The 15,656-nt window shown below is 46.7% G+C and overlaps 1 protein-coding gene across 1 annotated transcript in view; it reads right to left on the bottom strand.

Moving 5' to 3' along the window:
• BACE2 (beta-secretase 2) overlaps positions 1-15,162 on the bottom strand; it is a 76,914-nt gene extending 61,752 nt beyond the window's left edge. Inside the window, exon 1 of the mRNA XM_068266034.1 lies at positions 14,735-15,162. Within this exon, the coding sequence (XP_068122135.1) occupies positions 14,735-15,103 (369 nt within the window). The 5' untranslated portion in view covers positions 15,104-15,162. The remainder of the gene's footprint in view (positions 1-14,734) is intronic.
• Between the last annotated feature and the right edge of the window lie 494 nt (positions 15,163-15,656).

Below are 15,656 nucleotides of genomic sequence, written 5' to 3'. Positions count from 1 at the left end.
GGGCGGGATGACGTCACCGTCTTCATGGACGTCGGGACGTCATAGGGAATCCCGATCCACCCCTCAGCGCTGCCTGGCACTGATTGGTCAGGCTGCGCAAGGGGTCTGGAGGGGGGGGGGGGGGCGGGGGCGGCGCGGTGGGTAGCGCTGAATCGGCGGAGATCGGTAACTGCACGCAGCTAGCAAAGTGCTAGCTGCGTGCAGTAAAAAAAAAAAAAATTATTTGAAAATCGGCGCAGCGGGGCCGGAGAAATCCTCCTACGCAGGTTACCCCGAGCTGAGCTCGGGATAACAGGCAAGGAGGTTAAAGAAAAACATTGGTTACAGCCGATATAAATCCTGCAATAAAGCTACAGGGTGACTACTTCCTGCTTTCATGGAAGCAGACAAAGGGTTAACATCCTGTGTTTACAAATGAGCTGCTCTGGCGAGGCAGGCAGCTGACAGCTGAGATATCAAATTACACTGGTGATTAGTCACAGATGAGGGGTAATTAGACGGGCTAAACGCTCTAAAAATACAGGGCACATGTCTAGGTTTTCCTTCTGTCCTGTGCAAGAGTTCAGGTTCACTTTAAAAGTGTGCCTGAGTTAATTAAAGCAACAGGATTTATGCTTACCTAAAGTGCTTTCCTAAAGTTTCCTCAGGCCCGCTCTAGTCTGTCTGCTCCCGCACCGTCCTCCCGATCCCCTCCCTTGAGCCACTGTCAACCCTGGTAAAGTCCCACACTAAGCCAGTCCCAGCCGCAACCAGCCCCCCCCCCCCCCCCCACACACTCCGATCACGCTCCTGTAGCCAGGTGTGTTCTGAGCATGAGTGGTGTTAAAACTGTATCTGCATTTGCACAGGGTTCTCCTGACTATGGGAGTGCTAACTGGGGATGTGCATGGCCATGACCGTTCATGTGCTAAGGTGTGCAGTTCGGCTGGATCACGGACTCCAAAGCTGTAGGAAGGAGACCAGATACAGAGGAAGCAGATTGAGTACAGGGGGATGAAGGAAGCCACAGGTCAGTATAAATTCTTATGCCATCATTGTCTCAGGTTTACCTTAAAGCGGACCCAAAACAAGCTTTTTAATTCAAAATATTTAGTAGCACCAGTGAAACATACAGAGATAAATAAACACTCCTTCAAGCCTAGGAGCATTTCAGTGCATGCTTTCCACCCTTCTCTTTTTATAACTAGGGTTATACAGGTGGCAGCCATTACTTCTGAACTTAGGAGGAGGTTTTAGATCATGGGTGTGTTTGTCATCAGCTACCCTCCCTCGCAGGGGCGTAGTCTATGTGAAATCTCACACAAGCTGACATCACCTCCCCTGTGACATCATCAGTAGCAGCCTGTGATTTGTTTTTTATCTCCTCCACCAGTCTGCCGGATTCTGTCCCGACAATATGAAAGGAAAGGAGAGGTTCCTCCAATAAATGTAAAATATTTTATATTTGTCATCATGTAGCTGAAAAAAGGCTGCCATTTATTATAAGTTACAAAATAGATTTTATTTCTGAAATCTTGTATTTTTAATTTGGGTCCACTTTAAGCCTTGTACATGCCTTAAATGTCCCCCTTAATCTCAATTGTTAGCATGACAGTCAGGGGAGCGTGCCAGTGCTGTACAGGCATGCTGTTTAGCCATAGCTGAGCAGCATGTACTGATCAGAGCCCAATGTGACACCGGAGTTATAAAAAGGAACAGATATACGCTCTGGGCATTCAGAAACCAAACACCAACTTGAAAATTCTGTAATTAAGAACACAGAATTTAGAAGCTAGGCTGACCAATCCAAGAGTGATCACTACTGATACAATTAGGTGAAAAATATAGGCCATTATTGAGCTGTGTATAACTAGAATTACACAATAGAGATATGCCTGGTTCCATGCTTTATGCTATTTAACTCAAATATTACAGAGCTGCTTAGCCTGACACAATCAACGGGCTTCAGTGACAACTGAAAGCCTTCGTCATGTGACGTCAGGCTCACATGGGTGGTCATGTGATAACATTCCTGACACCCCCCCCCCCCCCCCCCCCTCTCTCTGCAGGACTTGTCTGCCTGGAGAGCTGTACACCGACATCCCCGTACATGCTCATCAGCTGAGGGATTCCGCACCATCTCACAGTCACATGGGATCTTGTGACTCCACGCTTCTACAAATCACCAACCATGAAAGCCTTTCAACCTCAGATGCTCATCAGAGAAAGAAAGGAAAAAAAAAAAAAATTTAACTGTCTGTATAATTTCATGTCTGGTGTTAAACGTAGGAAAATCAGCAGACTTGTCCGCCTGCTTTTGGTGACAGATTTTGCATAGAATACAGGATGTTAGTTTATTAGTAAGTGGAACCGGAGAAAGACAAGCAAGTTACACATGAAAGAAAGAAAAAAAAAAACAAACGGTACGATTTTCCGTGCGATAGATGGATCCGATAGATAAAATCTGTCATGTCCGATATTGCTCCCAATCGTTTACGCGCTCGATTTTGCATATCGGTGAATGGAAAAAGAAAAACAAATTAAGGTAAGAGACTGCACCAAAATTTGCATCAAGCTGAAAAAACAGCACCTGATTGATGACCTCTATTTGGGAACGCCCCCGTCTGCCACCAAATAAAACAGATTCGGGGGGGGGGGGGGGGAACAAAACACCCCTAGTCGCATGCAGTTCCTCATCTACACCGTGTGGAGATATTTCAAGAGCAACTCCAGTGAAAAAAAATAAATAAAAAAAGGCTTCAATTTTACAATAAATATGTATAAATGATTTAGTCAGTGTTTGCCAATTATAAAATCTTTCCTCTCCCCGATTTACATTTTGACATTTATCACATGGTGACATTTTTACTGCTGGCAGGTGATGTCACTGGAAGGAGATGCTGCTTGCTTTTTGGCAGTTGGAAACCGCTGTAAACAGCCATTTCCCACAATGCAATAAGGTTCACAGACAGGAAAAAACACTATGGGAGGGGTTTCACCATAATATTAGTCCAGTTTGAGAAAAGGAAAAGATTCCTCATGGGAATCAGCTACTGATTGGGATGAAGTTCAATTCTTGGTTACGGTTTCTCTTTAAACTGTTTGGTCCATGTGGATTCCACCCCTCCTTCTTCCTAGAAGCGCTTGTTGCTTTTCTGCATACAGATATAAACAGAACCAAAGAGTTATTTTCTAAGACTATTTTGGTAGATATTCCGCCAGTCACCTTAGCTGAACTCTAACGGAAACACGTCCTTGCAAGCCACAATCTGTCAACCCAGCTATGCTAAAAAACGCATGATTCATGCATTTGGCACTGTCAAAATTGTGCCACAAATGAAACATGCTAGAGACCATGAAGCATAGCAGAATTACACACAGCAAATACAGGTGGTAGCCCATCACTTCATAGGCCACAACTTACCAGGGGACCTGCAATGACCCTTGAGGCCGGTTTCACACTGCAAACTGGATGCAGCAATGTATCGCGCCCGCCGCATCGCCAGAAACAGGCCTTCAGGGAACACCGTGTCAGTACGCAGTGTTCCTTGTCTGGCCACCAGCCAAGCAGGAAGTGACATGCGCTTGCAGTCACTTCCTGCTTTGGGTATGCAGAAGCGTATTGTAAAAATACACTTCCATGAATGCGTGCCGTGGCATCAACTCTTAAATAAACCCGCGTCACCATAGACTAACATGACTTCCGGGCTGACAACCATCGCCGCGGATCCCGCACAATAATGCAGTTCTGCACTATCCTTGGATTAGGCACTTCCGGGGAAGCAGCGTACCGCAAGGTGGGAAGTATGAACTTCTCCATTAGGTTTCATTAGGCTGCAGTAGCAGTGTATCAATCTGACGCATCACCACAGTGTGAAAGGGCCCTGAAACTCCCCCACTGGGGATATCATTAGTAAGCCAATCTGGACCAAATTACTTTGGCACGCGGCGCTGAAGCTGGGCGCCGTAATAGCAGCAATGCTATGCTGCGCACCACGTGTAACAGAAATTCAGGCTCCGCCGGTTGCCAGACCACAAATTACATCTCCCTCCGAGTTGTGACAATTCGGAGGGGGAATAGTACTTAACGCCGCCGGAGACTTTAGCGGCAGCTGGGAGAGACATCATTATGCTCGCCCTGCACCCAAATAATATGTACTCTGGTTCAGCTTCTCATAATACATATGATAGTTAACTAGCATAAAGGGCCCTTTTCCACCAGCAATTGCTAGCGTTTGTGCTAAACGCTAGCGATTCAGCAAAGTCCTAAATTTTCCCGGCAATTGCGATCGCGATTTTGCTATGCACACACATATACATACACACGCACACATAGCTCACAACTGTCCCTCTTTCAGAGGGACAGTCCCTTTTTGGGAGCCCTGTCCCTCTGTCCCTGTTTCCTCCTTATTTGTCCCTCTTTCAGGACTTTGTCCCTCTTTCTATGTAAATATATAAATTTATCTACTAAAAAATGTGTTTGACTCGAAACTTTATTCACATCCTTTAAATTGATATATTACTTAATTTTAAAATGTTAAAATAAAAGGAAAAATGAACCAGGATAGAAAGGACCAGTGTGTTTTGAATGATAAAACAATATATTTCTTATGAAATCTTTGTAGTATGTGTGACTAGGGATGTAACAGGGGGCGTGATTAGGGGTGTGGCAGGGGTGGGGCTTAAGTGTTCTTTCTCATCTCAAAAGTTGGGAGGTATACACACACACACACACACACACTTCTTGCTACTGAAGTTTCTGGTTATGTGTACTCATGTCTGTTACATTGTTCCATCACTGACCCAGTTTGTGACTAAATCAAATCCAGGCATAACCCCCAACGTACTCTGGGAATAAAAAATTTTCTTGGCAAAGCCAGAAACTTATCACAGCCATATATGCATTTAACTTACTATTTATAATATATAACTATTTATACAGGTCTGCTTTAACGAGAAATGAAGTCCTGACTGGCCATAGACATTTTAGGCTTATCTGTACTATAATCCATCCGTTCTGAATTTCCGATCACTGGAGGAGAAGCAGAGTTACCGGTAATAAGAGAGTAATGATTGGAAGGCCTCTCGGCTCCCCCCTGCCTGGTGACTCTTGTTCATGCTTTCTACAGATCTGTTTTCACTGAGCAGGTTTGGAGTCAGTGAAGTAAATTACCCGGCCTCTGGCTAAGTTCTCTCACTGCTGAGCTCACCTCCCTTTTATGTGTACAAGCTGTTCCTCATCATCATCACAGTGCAGAGGGGAAGGAGAACGTGTTTATACAATCGCAGATCTGCTCAGCCTCAGACCCACCAATGCTGCGCCATCCAACTCCAGTCACACAGGCCCAAAACCAATCGCCGCAAACTCTGCTATCCATAGGACAAAATGTTGTTATACGCACAAAGGTGTGTACCTATTCTCCTTCACTTCAGGTACTGCCATACAAGTATGTGTGAAATGTCTCACCTTCATGTGTACAGAGAGACACCCAGTGTTTTGGATCTGGGAGTCCTTCCTCCACCCCGATTTTTTTTTTATTTATTTTTTTTAATCAGTGTTCATTCAACAAAGAATAGGAACATATGACAAAATATGCAGTGTAGCAGTGTGCCTCCTAACTTTTTCAACAGTCTGCAAAATAGTCTGACATCAATTATTAAATCCAACAAAGTATATCATTTCCGCATCAATTATCACTGTGGAATATGAGAGGTATTGTTAATAATATAATGATTGTCACATAATATATAGAGCTCAAATTGAATTTAAATTTCCAAATATTCTATCTTTTACAAGATCATAATCAGCAAGACCTGGGGTATCTAACCATGGAGCCCATATTTTCTCAAATTTTTGGAGGGGCACCTCTGTGAGCAAATATAAATTTTTCCATTTTCAGATAATTATTCATATGTAATAACCAATCACTAGCCTTGGGAGGGAGTGGCTGTTTCCAAATCAGAAGTATTAATTTTCTAGCTTGGAACATTGCCCTCTGTACCATTAATTGCATATGTTCTGCCATATTCAGACCAGATAATCCAAAAACGCAGGTTTTAGTTGTTCTCGAAATGGCAGAGCAAGTGACAGTGTCTAAAGTATCAAATACCTCACCCCAGTACCTATGCAATTTTGGACATTTCCATAACATGTGCAAAAGGTCCCCATGGTCTCTCATGCATCTAGCACATAAGGGATCTTCCCTCAAGCCCATAGGCCTAGTGCACACCAGAGCGTTTCGGCTGAGGTTTGCGATCCGCTTGCGGCTGCGGATCCGCTAGGGTAATGTATTTCAATGGGCTGGTGCACACCAGAGCGGGAGGCGTTTTGCAGAAACGCATACTCCCGGGCTGCTGCAGATTTTGGATTGCGGATGCGTTTCTGCCTCAATGTTAAGTATAGGAAAAACGCAAACCGCTCTGAAAAACGGCACTTCAGAGCGGTTTGCCAGGCGGTTTTTGTTACAGTAGCTGTTCAGTAACAGCTTTACTGTAACAATACAGGAAATCTACTACACCAAAACCGCTAGACAAAACCGCAAAACGCTAGCTGAAACGCTACAGAAAAAGAAGAAAAAGCGTTTCAAAATCTGCTAGCATTTTGCGGATCTGCTAGCGGGTTTTGGTGTGCACCAGCCCATACTGTGTAATTTTTCCACCCAGATTTCTTAATAGACTTTACTTAAAATGCTTCTACTTTATAAAAAAATAAATAAAAAAAAAATAAAAATGATGTAACATTATTATACAACAAAGAAGTTTTAAATCAAAAAGGATGCCATTTATTGGCTAACTTGGAAGAAAATGAGTAAGCCTTCTGCTATTCTGCCTTATAAGTACAGTGCTCTCCCCAGAATTTTTTTCCAGCCGGGTGGCATGAAAAAGTAGTCGGGTGGCATGAAGTAGCAGCCGGGTGGCTACTCTAGATAAGAGAATACAGGGCTGGTGCTTCTCCGCACAACTCTGCTTACAGCGGAGAAGGAAGTGAGCTGATGACAGCTGGGTGCTCACCAAAACTAGCCGGGTGGAGCACCCGCCTAAAAGGGCCTGGGGAGAACACTGAAGTATGCAGGAATCGAGTCTGAGGAAGGCTTCATAACCAAAGTGCCAAATAACTTCTTTTGGGAAGCTGCTGGAGTCTATGACACAGTGTTGCCAACCAATACCTTTAACCACATAACGACCAGCTAACGCCGATAGGCGGCGGCTGGTCGTTTGTGGGTTTCCATGGAAACGTTCCATGTCAGTTCACGGAGGGCGTCTCCGTGAACAGCCTGCCAGCCTCTGATTGCGGCTCGCAGGCTAAATGTTAAAACGCGGGGAAGAAATACCCTGTGTTTACATCATACAGCGCTGCTGTGCAGCAGCGCCGTAAAGGAGATCTGATAGGCTGAAGTATATCAGAGGCGGTGCAGGACGGATCTCCGTCTTGTGCCGCCCATAGGAAGGAGGGAGGGAAGGACACGGAGGCTGGGAATCACTGCGGAGGGGGGCTTTGAGGAATCCCACCCGCTCGCCCACACAGAGCGGCGCCCAATCAGACCCCCCCCCCAGTGGAAAAAAAAGGGGGGGGGGTTGGAGTCCGATCGCCCTGCCTTTCACACGATCTGTGCTGCGGGCTGGAGAGCCCACGCAGCACAGATCAGAGAAACCAGCCCCGGTGGTTAGAGGACAACATACTCAAAATGTCATAGCACCAGGTGCGTGTGACAGTAGATTGAGTGGTACATTGGTCAGCTTTTTGAAATGTTACAAACAGAAAAATTGACTCCAATTCTTGAATTGGGAAAAAGAAAAAAAAGAAAAAATTGTAGGGAGTGTGGCCACCTTAACTAATTTTTCCTGCAAACAGAATTAAACAAGCCATTGATAAATTTATCAGGCGATCAGTTTGCACTTCTTTGGTTAGGCAGGGCCATGACTCACTTTTGCTTATTGCTTAGGCTGTTCATAGCTAGGCAACCAGAGATGTACAAGTCACATGATACACTGTGTGCTTCATGTATTCTTCTAGGAGAAGAATAATAATAGAGAATGGGTCATCTCTACTAGACACAAATATTTTCTATCTACACAGGCAGTTCTGGAAGTCAGTTGACCCAAAATACAGCAAACTCCAGCTCAGAGTAGGTACTGTGGGAAATGACTGGTGAAAGGGCCCCTGGGCTGGTTCCTTGAAAAGGCCTCTGGCACTGAGTACTTGCCTGGAACTGAACATTTTTCTATGTCTTTACGGTATTAAACAGTTTATTTGGTGGCTGTCAATACCTGGATTTTTTTCTTCTAGTCAGTCTACCTCATTTATGTAACACTCTGGCCTACACAGACAAATTTTGCAAGTGGTTTCCCCAATTTGTATTATGTTTGGCTAACTCTAGATCACCAGGGAAGCTGTATTGGAGGTGAAGCCCTGTATCACTAGGGAAGTCATATGAAAGGGGGGGGGGGGGGGGGGGGGGGAGGAACAGGACTCAGGGAACTGTTTAAAGGGGAACTGAAGTAAGAGGTATACGGAGGCTGCCATATTTATTTCCTTTTAATCAATACCAGTTGCCTGGCGGCCCTGCTGATCCTCTGCCTCTAATACTATTAGCCATAGCCCCTGAACAAGCATGCAGCAGATCAGGTGTTTCAGACTTTAAAGTCAGATCTGACAAGACTAGCTTCATGCTTGTTTCTGGTGTTATTCAGATACTACTGCAGAGAAATAGACCAGCAGGGCTGGCAGGCAACTGGTATTGATTAAAAGGAAATAAATATGGCAGCCTCCATATACCTCTCACTTCAGTTCCCCTTTAAGGTTGTGAAGGGATAGCACTAAACACCAGGAAAGTTTTTAGTGGTGGGAGGGAGACCACTAGACACCAGGGAACTGTACAGGGAGGGAGGACCGGCCACTAGACACTAGGGAACTGTATAAATGTGGAAAGAGGCATTAGACACCAGAGAACTTCATATGTGAGGTGGCCACTAGACATTGACCCACAACTTGGTCCCACTGTTCAATTTTGGTCCACTTTGTATTTGAGGGATTGGGTCCTAATCTCTGTGGGTGGCATTTTTCTTGCGTGTACGTGTCTTGTTGTGGGTGCAAGTGTTTGTGGGAATTTAAAGGATACCAGAGCCAAAAGAGTTATTAAAACAGCAGTAGCAGGCGTGTATTAGATGCGGTCCTCATGCCCACCACTCCACCTGTTCTGCTCTGCCCCAGTCTTTCTACCCTAAATTGCCGCAGCAGCTCAGTCCAGGCCACAAGGAAATGTGCACAGGCGCACGTGGCTAGGAGCACTCTGCTCATGTGCACGGTGACGTCATTGTACCGTCATGCGCACACACAGAGCACGCTTGGCCACCATGCAGCAACACATTTCTGAGACAGCCGAGTCATGACAGACAGCCCTTCTATCTCTGTAGGCTGCTGTAACACACGTATAGTGAGTCACCCGACTGGACTGTCCTCATCACCTAGATAGAGGTGTGATCAGGCCAGCTCACATTTCACAGCAGCGAAAGAGAAAAAATGCACAGAGAGGAACACCAAATTATCGAGATGACTACAAACAGGGAGGACACAGTGCCAAACACCCTGTTATAAGTTACAGTAAACCTTAACGACAGATTAACAAAATCACATGGGTTTATGTCTAAACCTAAAGTTCTATAGGCTATATGTTAATCCAGGTATATTAGTGGATGTGAAAATCCTTTAAACATGGTTCATTAGCCTCAGATCAGGCACACAGCACAAAAGCATAGTGACAACTTTACACGGTGTGGCTAGAGAGAACAAACCACCTCTATACAATGCCGGTACTGGAATCAAGCAGATCTGTTCACGTATCTCTTCTGTAGTAGAACTAAAGGTACCAATACATCTAGCAATGATGGTCGATGTTCTTCCAAGAGACAAATCTCATTAGAGAGAGAGAGAGATCGGTCAGCTTCCCATACACCGCAGGCCTATTCCCGGTCAATTTCAGCATGTAATCTTCAGGGAATCAGCAGAGTCCGCCACCTTGCCGCTGTTCCCCAATGTATAAATGGGCATGTGTGCATTTATACATTACTTGTCCTGTGTCGCATTGCCCATCCATCTTCCAAATCTGTCACTTTTCCATTAGCCCTATACATGCCACCAGCATGGTGTGTGTGACTTTACCATTAATGGAAGAGTGACAGATTCCGAAGACGGACGGGCACCACAACACAGGACAGGTAATATATGAATGTACACCCTGGGGGGACAGCGCTGGGGGCTTTCATCGTGATAATCGCTCACTGTTACCACCGCGCACCCGATTGACCACGACAGCCCGACATGTTGCAGCACGTCCTATCTACATGCTCGACCTGAAATTGTTCGCATTGTCTTGTTCACACTAAAGGCGTTTTTGCCCTTTTTTCAAACGTGGACAAATTTCAAAATCGCCCTAAATACGATTGAGCAATGATTCTCTATGACAGAGTTTACATCTGAGCGGCTCGTTTCCGATCCGCTCAGACAAGTGCTGCATGGGTCATTTTTGAGGCGATGCCGCCTCAATGGAAGGTCGCTTTGTGCAGCGTTTGCGTTCGGTATTTTTAGAAATAAATACATTGTGTTTATTCTTTTCCGGGTCAAAAAGTTCACTTCCTGACTTGCGTCAGGGAGTGAATTAAAACGCCCGGGAAAAGCGCAGTGAACGCTCAGCAAATATTCCTCTCACTTTAGAAGCCCTTTAAATCTGATCGATATCTAGTGGTACACGGCAATAAAACAATCACCATTTCTCCAACTGGTTTTCGATCAGGGAAGTCTTGATTGTCAGGCATGCATCCATCTTTGCTTAAAGTGGGATCAAATTCCATATTAATAAAAAAAACAAAACAAAAAAAAAACAATAAGAAATGATTTGATTAGCGTTCAATGTCAGATCAGATTTAAGAGAAATGTTATATGAAAAAAATAGAAGGTACTATTCCGTTAGCCGGGCGCAACCACTAGGTGGTGTTAATTACTATTCCCCCTCCAGGCCGCCATGGATAGTAGGGAAAGATGTAACCCTGCTGCCAGCGATTGCTGGAGTTTTATCACCACCTAGTGGTTGCGCCCGGCTAACGGAAAAGAACCAAATAAAATATTCCTGCATTTTTCCCCATCGAACAGGAAATCGACCCAAAAAACCCATAACGCATGGTGTGTACCCAGCATTAGTTGAATGCTTATTTTACAGTCCCTCTCACAGCAATCATCACAAACTGATCCGCACGCCGGATCAGTCTGTGGTCTTATTAGTCTGCCGACAGCTTGTACACATGTGCGACTGTCGGTAGAACAACCGCCCCGCGGGAGGGTCCGACGGACCCGTCGTTTGTAAAAATACGGCATTTACATCACTGTGTAAACTCTTCAAAGGGAGGGGGAAATTGAATTACCTTCTGGGCATAGTGCTCTTATCTTATCTGAAATGGGAAGTTTGTGATATTTGCACTGGCACTGCACAGTTCAGCACAGGCACTGCACAGTTCAGCACAGGCACACCGACCAGGCAAAAAAATTAGGAGGGCATTTAGGGAACTTTATTAGGGAAAAAAATATTATATGTCGCTAAAGCTTGGTTAATCATCTTGTTTGCTGTGTATTGGGCCATTCTGAACTGAGAGGAGAAACCGAGGGCTCGTTTCCACTATCGCGAATCCGCATCCGTCCAACGCATGCGGATTCGCACATGTAATGTAAGTGGATGGGCCTGTTTCCACTTTAGCGTTGTTGAGGTGCGTTTTTTCAAGCAGTGAAAATACGCACAAAAGAGCAGCAGAATTCGCCTGCGAGTGGAATGCATGCGAATTGCATGCAATGTATTTAATAGGGAAATCGCATGCGTTTTCCCCATGCGTTTTTTGCCGCGAATTCGCATAGGTACCAATATAAATTCACACAGGCAGTGACATGGTTAAAATCGCATATACCCTCACCTATGCGAATTCGCGGCAGAAAACGCATGGGGAGTCGCATCCGCATGCGATTTCATCAGCAGTGGAATCCAGGCGATTCCGCACCGCAATAGTAGAAACGAGCCCTAAGATGATTGTAGTTAGAGATGGGCTCACAAGTGAATTTTCGTGATTTAAATGAGGCTTAATTGCCTCAGCTGTGCGGCTGGATGACAAAGGGTTAGTTACCCATAAGTCCGTTGTCCTCCCTGCGCTCCAAACAGCTTGCACGCGTCCTATTGGACGCGTTGCAAGCCTCACTATGCGCACTTCCTCCTTCAAGCCGGAAAGGGACTCGAGAGCCCATCACTGATTGTAGTATAGAAGGTATAATGCATGGCGGTGTAATGCCTGACAGTGTTTGGCACAAACCAATATTCATAATCCTTACTAACAACAGTCAGCACAATATCATACACCCTCTGCCAAACCCATGGGGAAATGGCCAGAAGTTACCAAATGGGGAAGGGGTAATAACCAGCACTTTCAAATAGTTAATGTTTAGAGAATAAGGTAGTAGTTTACAATGGGCAGTATTAACCACAAGGACAAGGGGATAATATCCTGCCCCGGCCAGCAGTTACCCCGTAGGGAAGGTGATAATATACCCTCCCCCGGCCAGCAGTTACCCCGCGGGGAAAGGGATAATATCCTGCCCCGGCCAGCAGTTACCCCGCAAGGAAGGGGATAATATCCTGCCCTGGCCAGCAGTGACCCCGTAGGGATAGGGAAAATATCCTGCCCCGGCCAGCAGTTGCCTCGTGGGGAAGGGAATAATAACCTGCCTCGACCAGCGTTTGCCCCGTGGAGAAGGGGATAATATCCTGCCCCCGCCAGCAGTTACCCCTGTGGGGAAGGGGATAATATCCTGCTCCGGCCAGCAGTTACCCCGTGGGTAAGGGGATATTATCCTGCCCCGGCCAGCAGTTACCCCGTGGGTAAGGGGATATTATCCTGCCTCGGCCAGCAGTTACCCTGTGGGTAAGGGAATAATATCCTGCCCCGGTCAGCAGTTACCCGTGGGTAAGGGGATATTATCCTGCCCCGGCCAGCAGTTACCCCGTGGGTAAGGGGATATTATCCTGCCCCGGGCAGCAGTTACCCCGTGGGTAAGGGAATAATATCCTGCCCCGGCCAGCAGTTACCCCGTGGGTAAGGGAATAATATCCTGCCCCGGCCAGCAGTTACCCCGTGGGTAAGGGAATAATATCCTGCCCCGGCCAGCAGTTACCCCCTGGGTAAGGGAATAATATCCTGCCCCGGCCAGCAGTTACCCCCTGGGTAAGGGAATAATATCCTGCCCCGGCCAGCAGTTACCCCCTGGGTAAGGGAATAATATCCTGCCCCGGCCAGCAGTTACCCCCTTGGGTAAGGGAATAATATCCTGCCCCGGCCAGCAGTTACCCCCTGGGTAAGGTAATAATATCCTGCCCCGGCCAGCAGTTACCCCCTGGGTAAGGTAATAATATCCTGCCCCGGCCAGCAGTTACCCCCTGGGTAAGGGAATAATATCCTGCCCCGGCCAGCAGTTACCCCCTGGGTAAGGGAATAATATCCTGCCCCGGCCAGCAGTTACCCCCTGGGTAAGGGAATAATATCCTGCCCCGGCCAGCAGTTACCCCCTGGGTAAGGGAATAATATCCTGCCCCGGCCAGCAGTTACCCCCTGGGTAAGGGAATAATATCCTGCCCCGGCCAGCAGTTACCCCGTGGGTAAGGGAATAATATCCTGCCCCGGCCAGCAGTTACCCCCTGGGTAAGGGAATAATATCCTGCCCCGGCCAGCAGTTACCCCCTGGGTAAGGGAATAATATCCTGCCCCAGCCAGCAGTTACCCCCTGGGTAAGGGAATAATATCCTGCCCCGGCCAGCCGAAAGGGGATAATATACTACAGTTACAACATAGAACACTAATAGTTTCCTGCATGGCCCTCCTCCCCTTTTTAATGGGGGAAGCGTAATAGTTTGCAGTTCCCCCATACAGAAATGAGAACCCCCATAGAGAAGGGTTAATCACCTGCAGTGTCCACTAGCTTGCCCTGTTGGTAAAAAGCAATAGACAAAGACAAGACAAATCACATTTATATCGCGCTTTTCTCCTGGCGGACTCAAAGCGCCAGAGCTGCAGCCACAAGGACGCGCTCTATAGGCAGGAGCAGTGTTAGGGAGACTTGCCTAAGGTCTCCTACTGAATAGGTGCTGGCTTACTGAACAGACAGAGCCAAGATTCGAACCCTGGTCTCCCATGTCAGAGGCAGAGCCCTTAACCATTACCCTATCCAGCCAATAGCTGTCACTGGGCTACAGTTACTACATGGGGAAGGAGCAGAAGCCAGCAAGGAGCCCAAAGAGAAGGTCGGAGAACCTGCAGCTCACACACAAAGAAAGGGGTAATAGTCTGCACTAACCTCCTATTGCCCCCAAGAGGAAGTGATTATAAACTGCACTAACCTCCTACTGCCCCACAGAAAACATATTTACACTATCCATCAGGTATTGCCCACACTATCCTCAAGCTACCCCCATGGAGTAAGGGGAATGGCCTGGCCCCCATGGAAGAAGTTATTCCCATGGGAAAGGAATAGTTCACAGCGTCCATCAGCAGCACATGGGTATGGCTAGTGTCCTGCACTGTCATCTTGTTACCAGTCATTTTGCCCCCTGGGAATAAAGTACAGTAATAGCTTGCATATAGGCAATCACAATTAGACAATGTACTCTAACAGCTCTCAAGCCATGGACTAATCCCCATCTAAATGCCTTTTGTTGCCCTGATGACTTACCGCCTGCGATGGTGTCCCTATCAGCATCTCCAGATAGTACCCCCTTCCAGAGTCCCCTTCCAGGTTGTCCACCATAGCCATGAAGTTGATCTTGCCGTTGGGGTCGGACGCCAGTGAAAGCCCTACTATGTCCTTCGGGGTGGCTGGAGAGACTGGCTGGCTCGGGCTGACCATGGCTGGAGAGATCTGCAGATTGAAGGTGAATTTGCCCGCAGCACTAGCCACCTCCACCCGCATCAGCAGTGCCAGGACCACCAGGCTGAGCGGAGCCCCCCTCATTGTGCTGCTTCCACTACACCTCGGTGCCCAGAGATTGCATGATCGTCCCGGGGAGGGATCGGTGCTGTGCACAGCACCAGCATACACCATCCAGCCCTGGCTATACTCAATAGTTCTTGCCCCAGGCTAAACAAACGGATATAGCAGGGAGGAGTCAGCTGGAAAAAGTTTTTACAAACTTTCCTTAAAGTTACAAAGTTTCTGAGCGTGGTCAGGAAGTCCGGATGCCCCCTTCTGGCTGATCACTAACACACAGACAACTGAGAGAACTAATTCTGAAGGCAGCGTCAAGAGGAATTGCATCTACAATAGTCAAGGGGATCTTTTGATAATAATGGGGGTGTTAAATTCAATCTACACATGCCTTGAACATTTTTTTATGTGATCTAGCCTCACAGCAGTGGTGCTCATCCAATATTCGGGTATCAAAACTACCCAGATAATCCGAACTTTTTCCACTCTCAGAACAACTCGGATTTCCCATCTGAAATCCGAAAACCGGGCGGATAGTTAGTTTAGATATCCGAGCAGAAGCCAAAATCCCAGAGAGAGAGAGAGATCTGACCGCCGATTGGCTAGCGATCTGCCTGCCGGATAAACTCGGCCAAGTGACAACAGATTGCTTTGTCCGTGCCGTTCACCT

This window comes from Hyperolius riggenbachi, chromosome 2 (assembly GCF_040937935.1).
Source record: "Hyperolius riggenbachi isolate aHypRig1 chromosome 2, aHypRig1.pri, whole genome shotgun sequence".
Classification (NCBI taxonomy): domain Eukaryota; kingdom Metazoa; phylum Chordata; class Amphibia; order Anura; family Hyperoliidae; genus Hyperolius; species Hyperolius riggenbachi.
The sequence above is the reverse complement of the archived record's forward strand: the minus strand, read 5'-3'. Positions and strand labels throughout refer to the sequence as shown.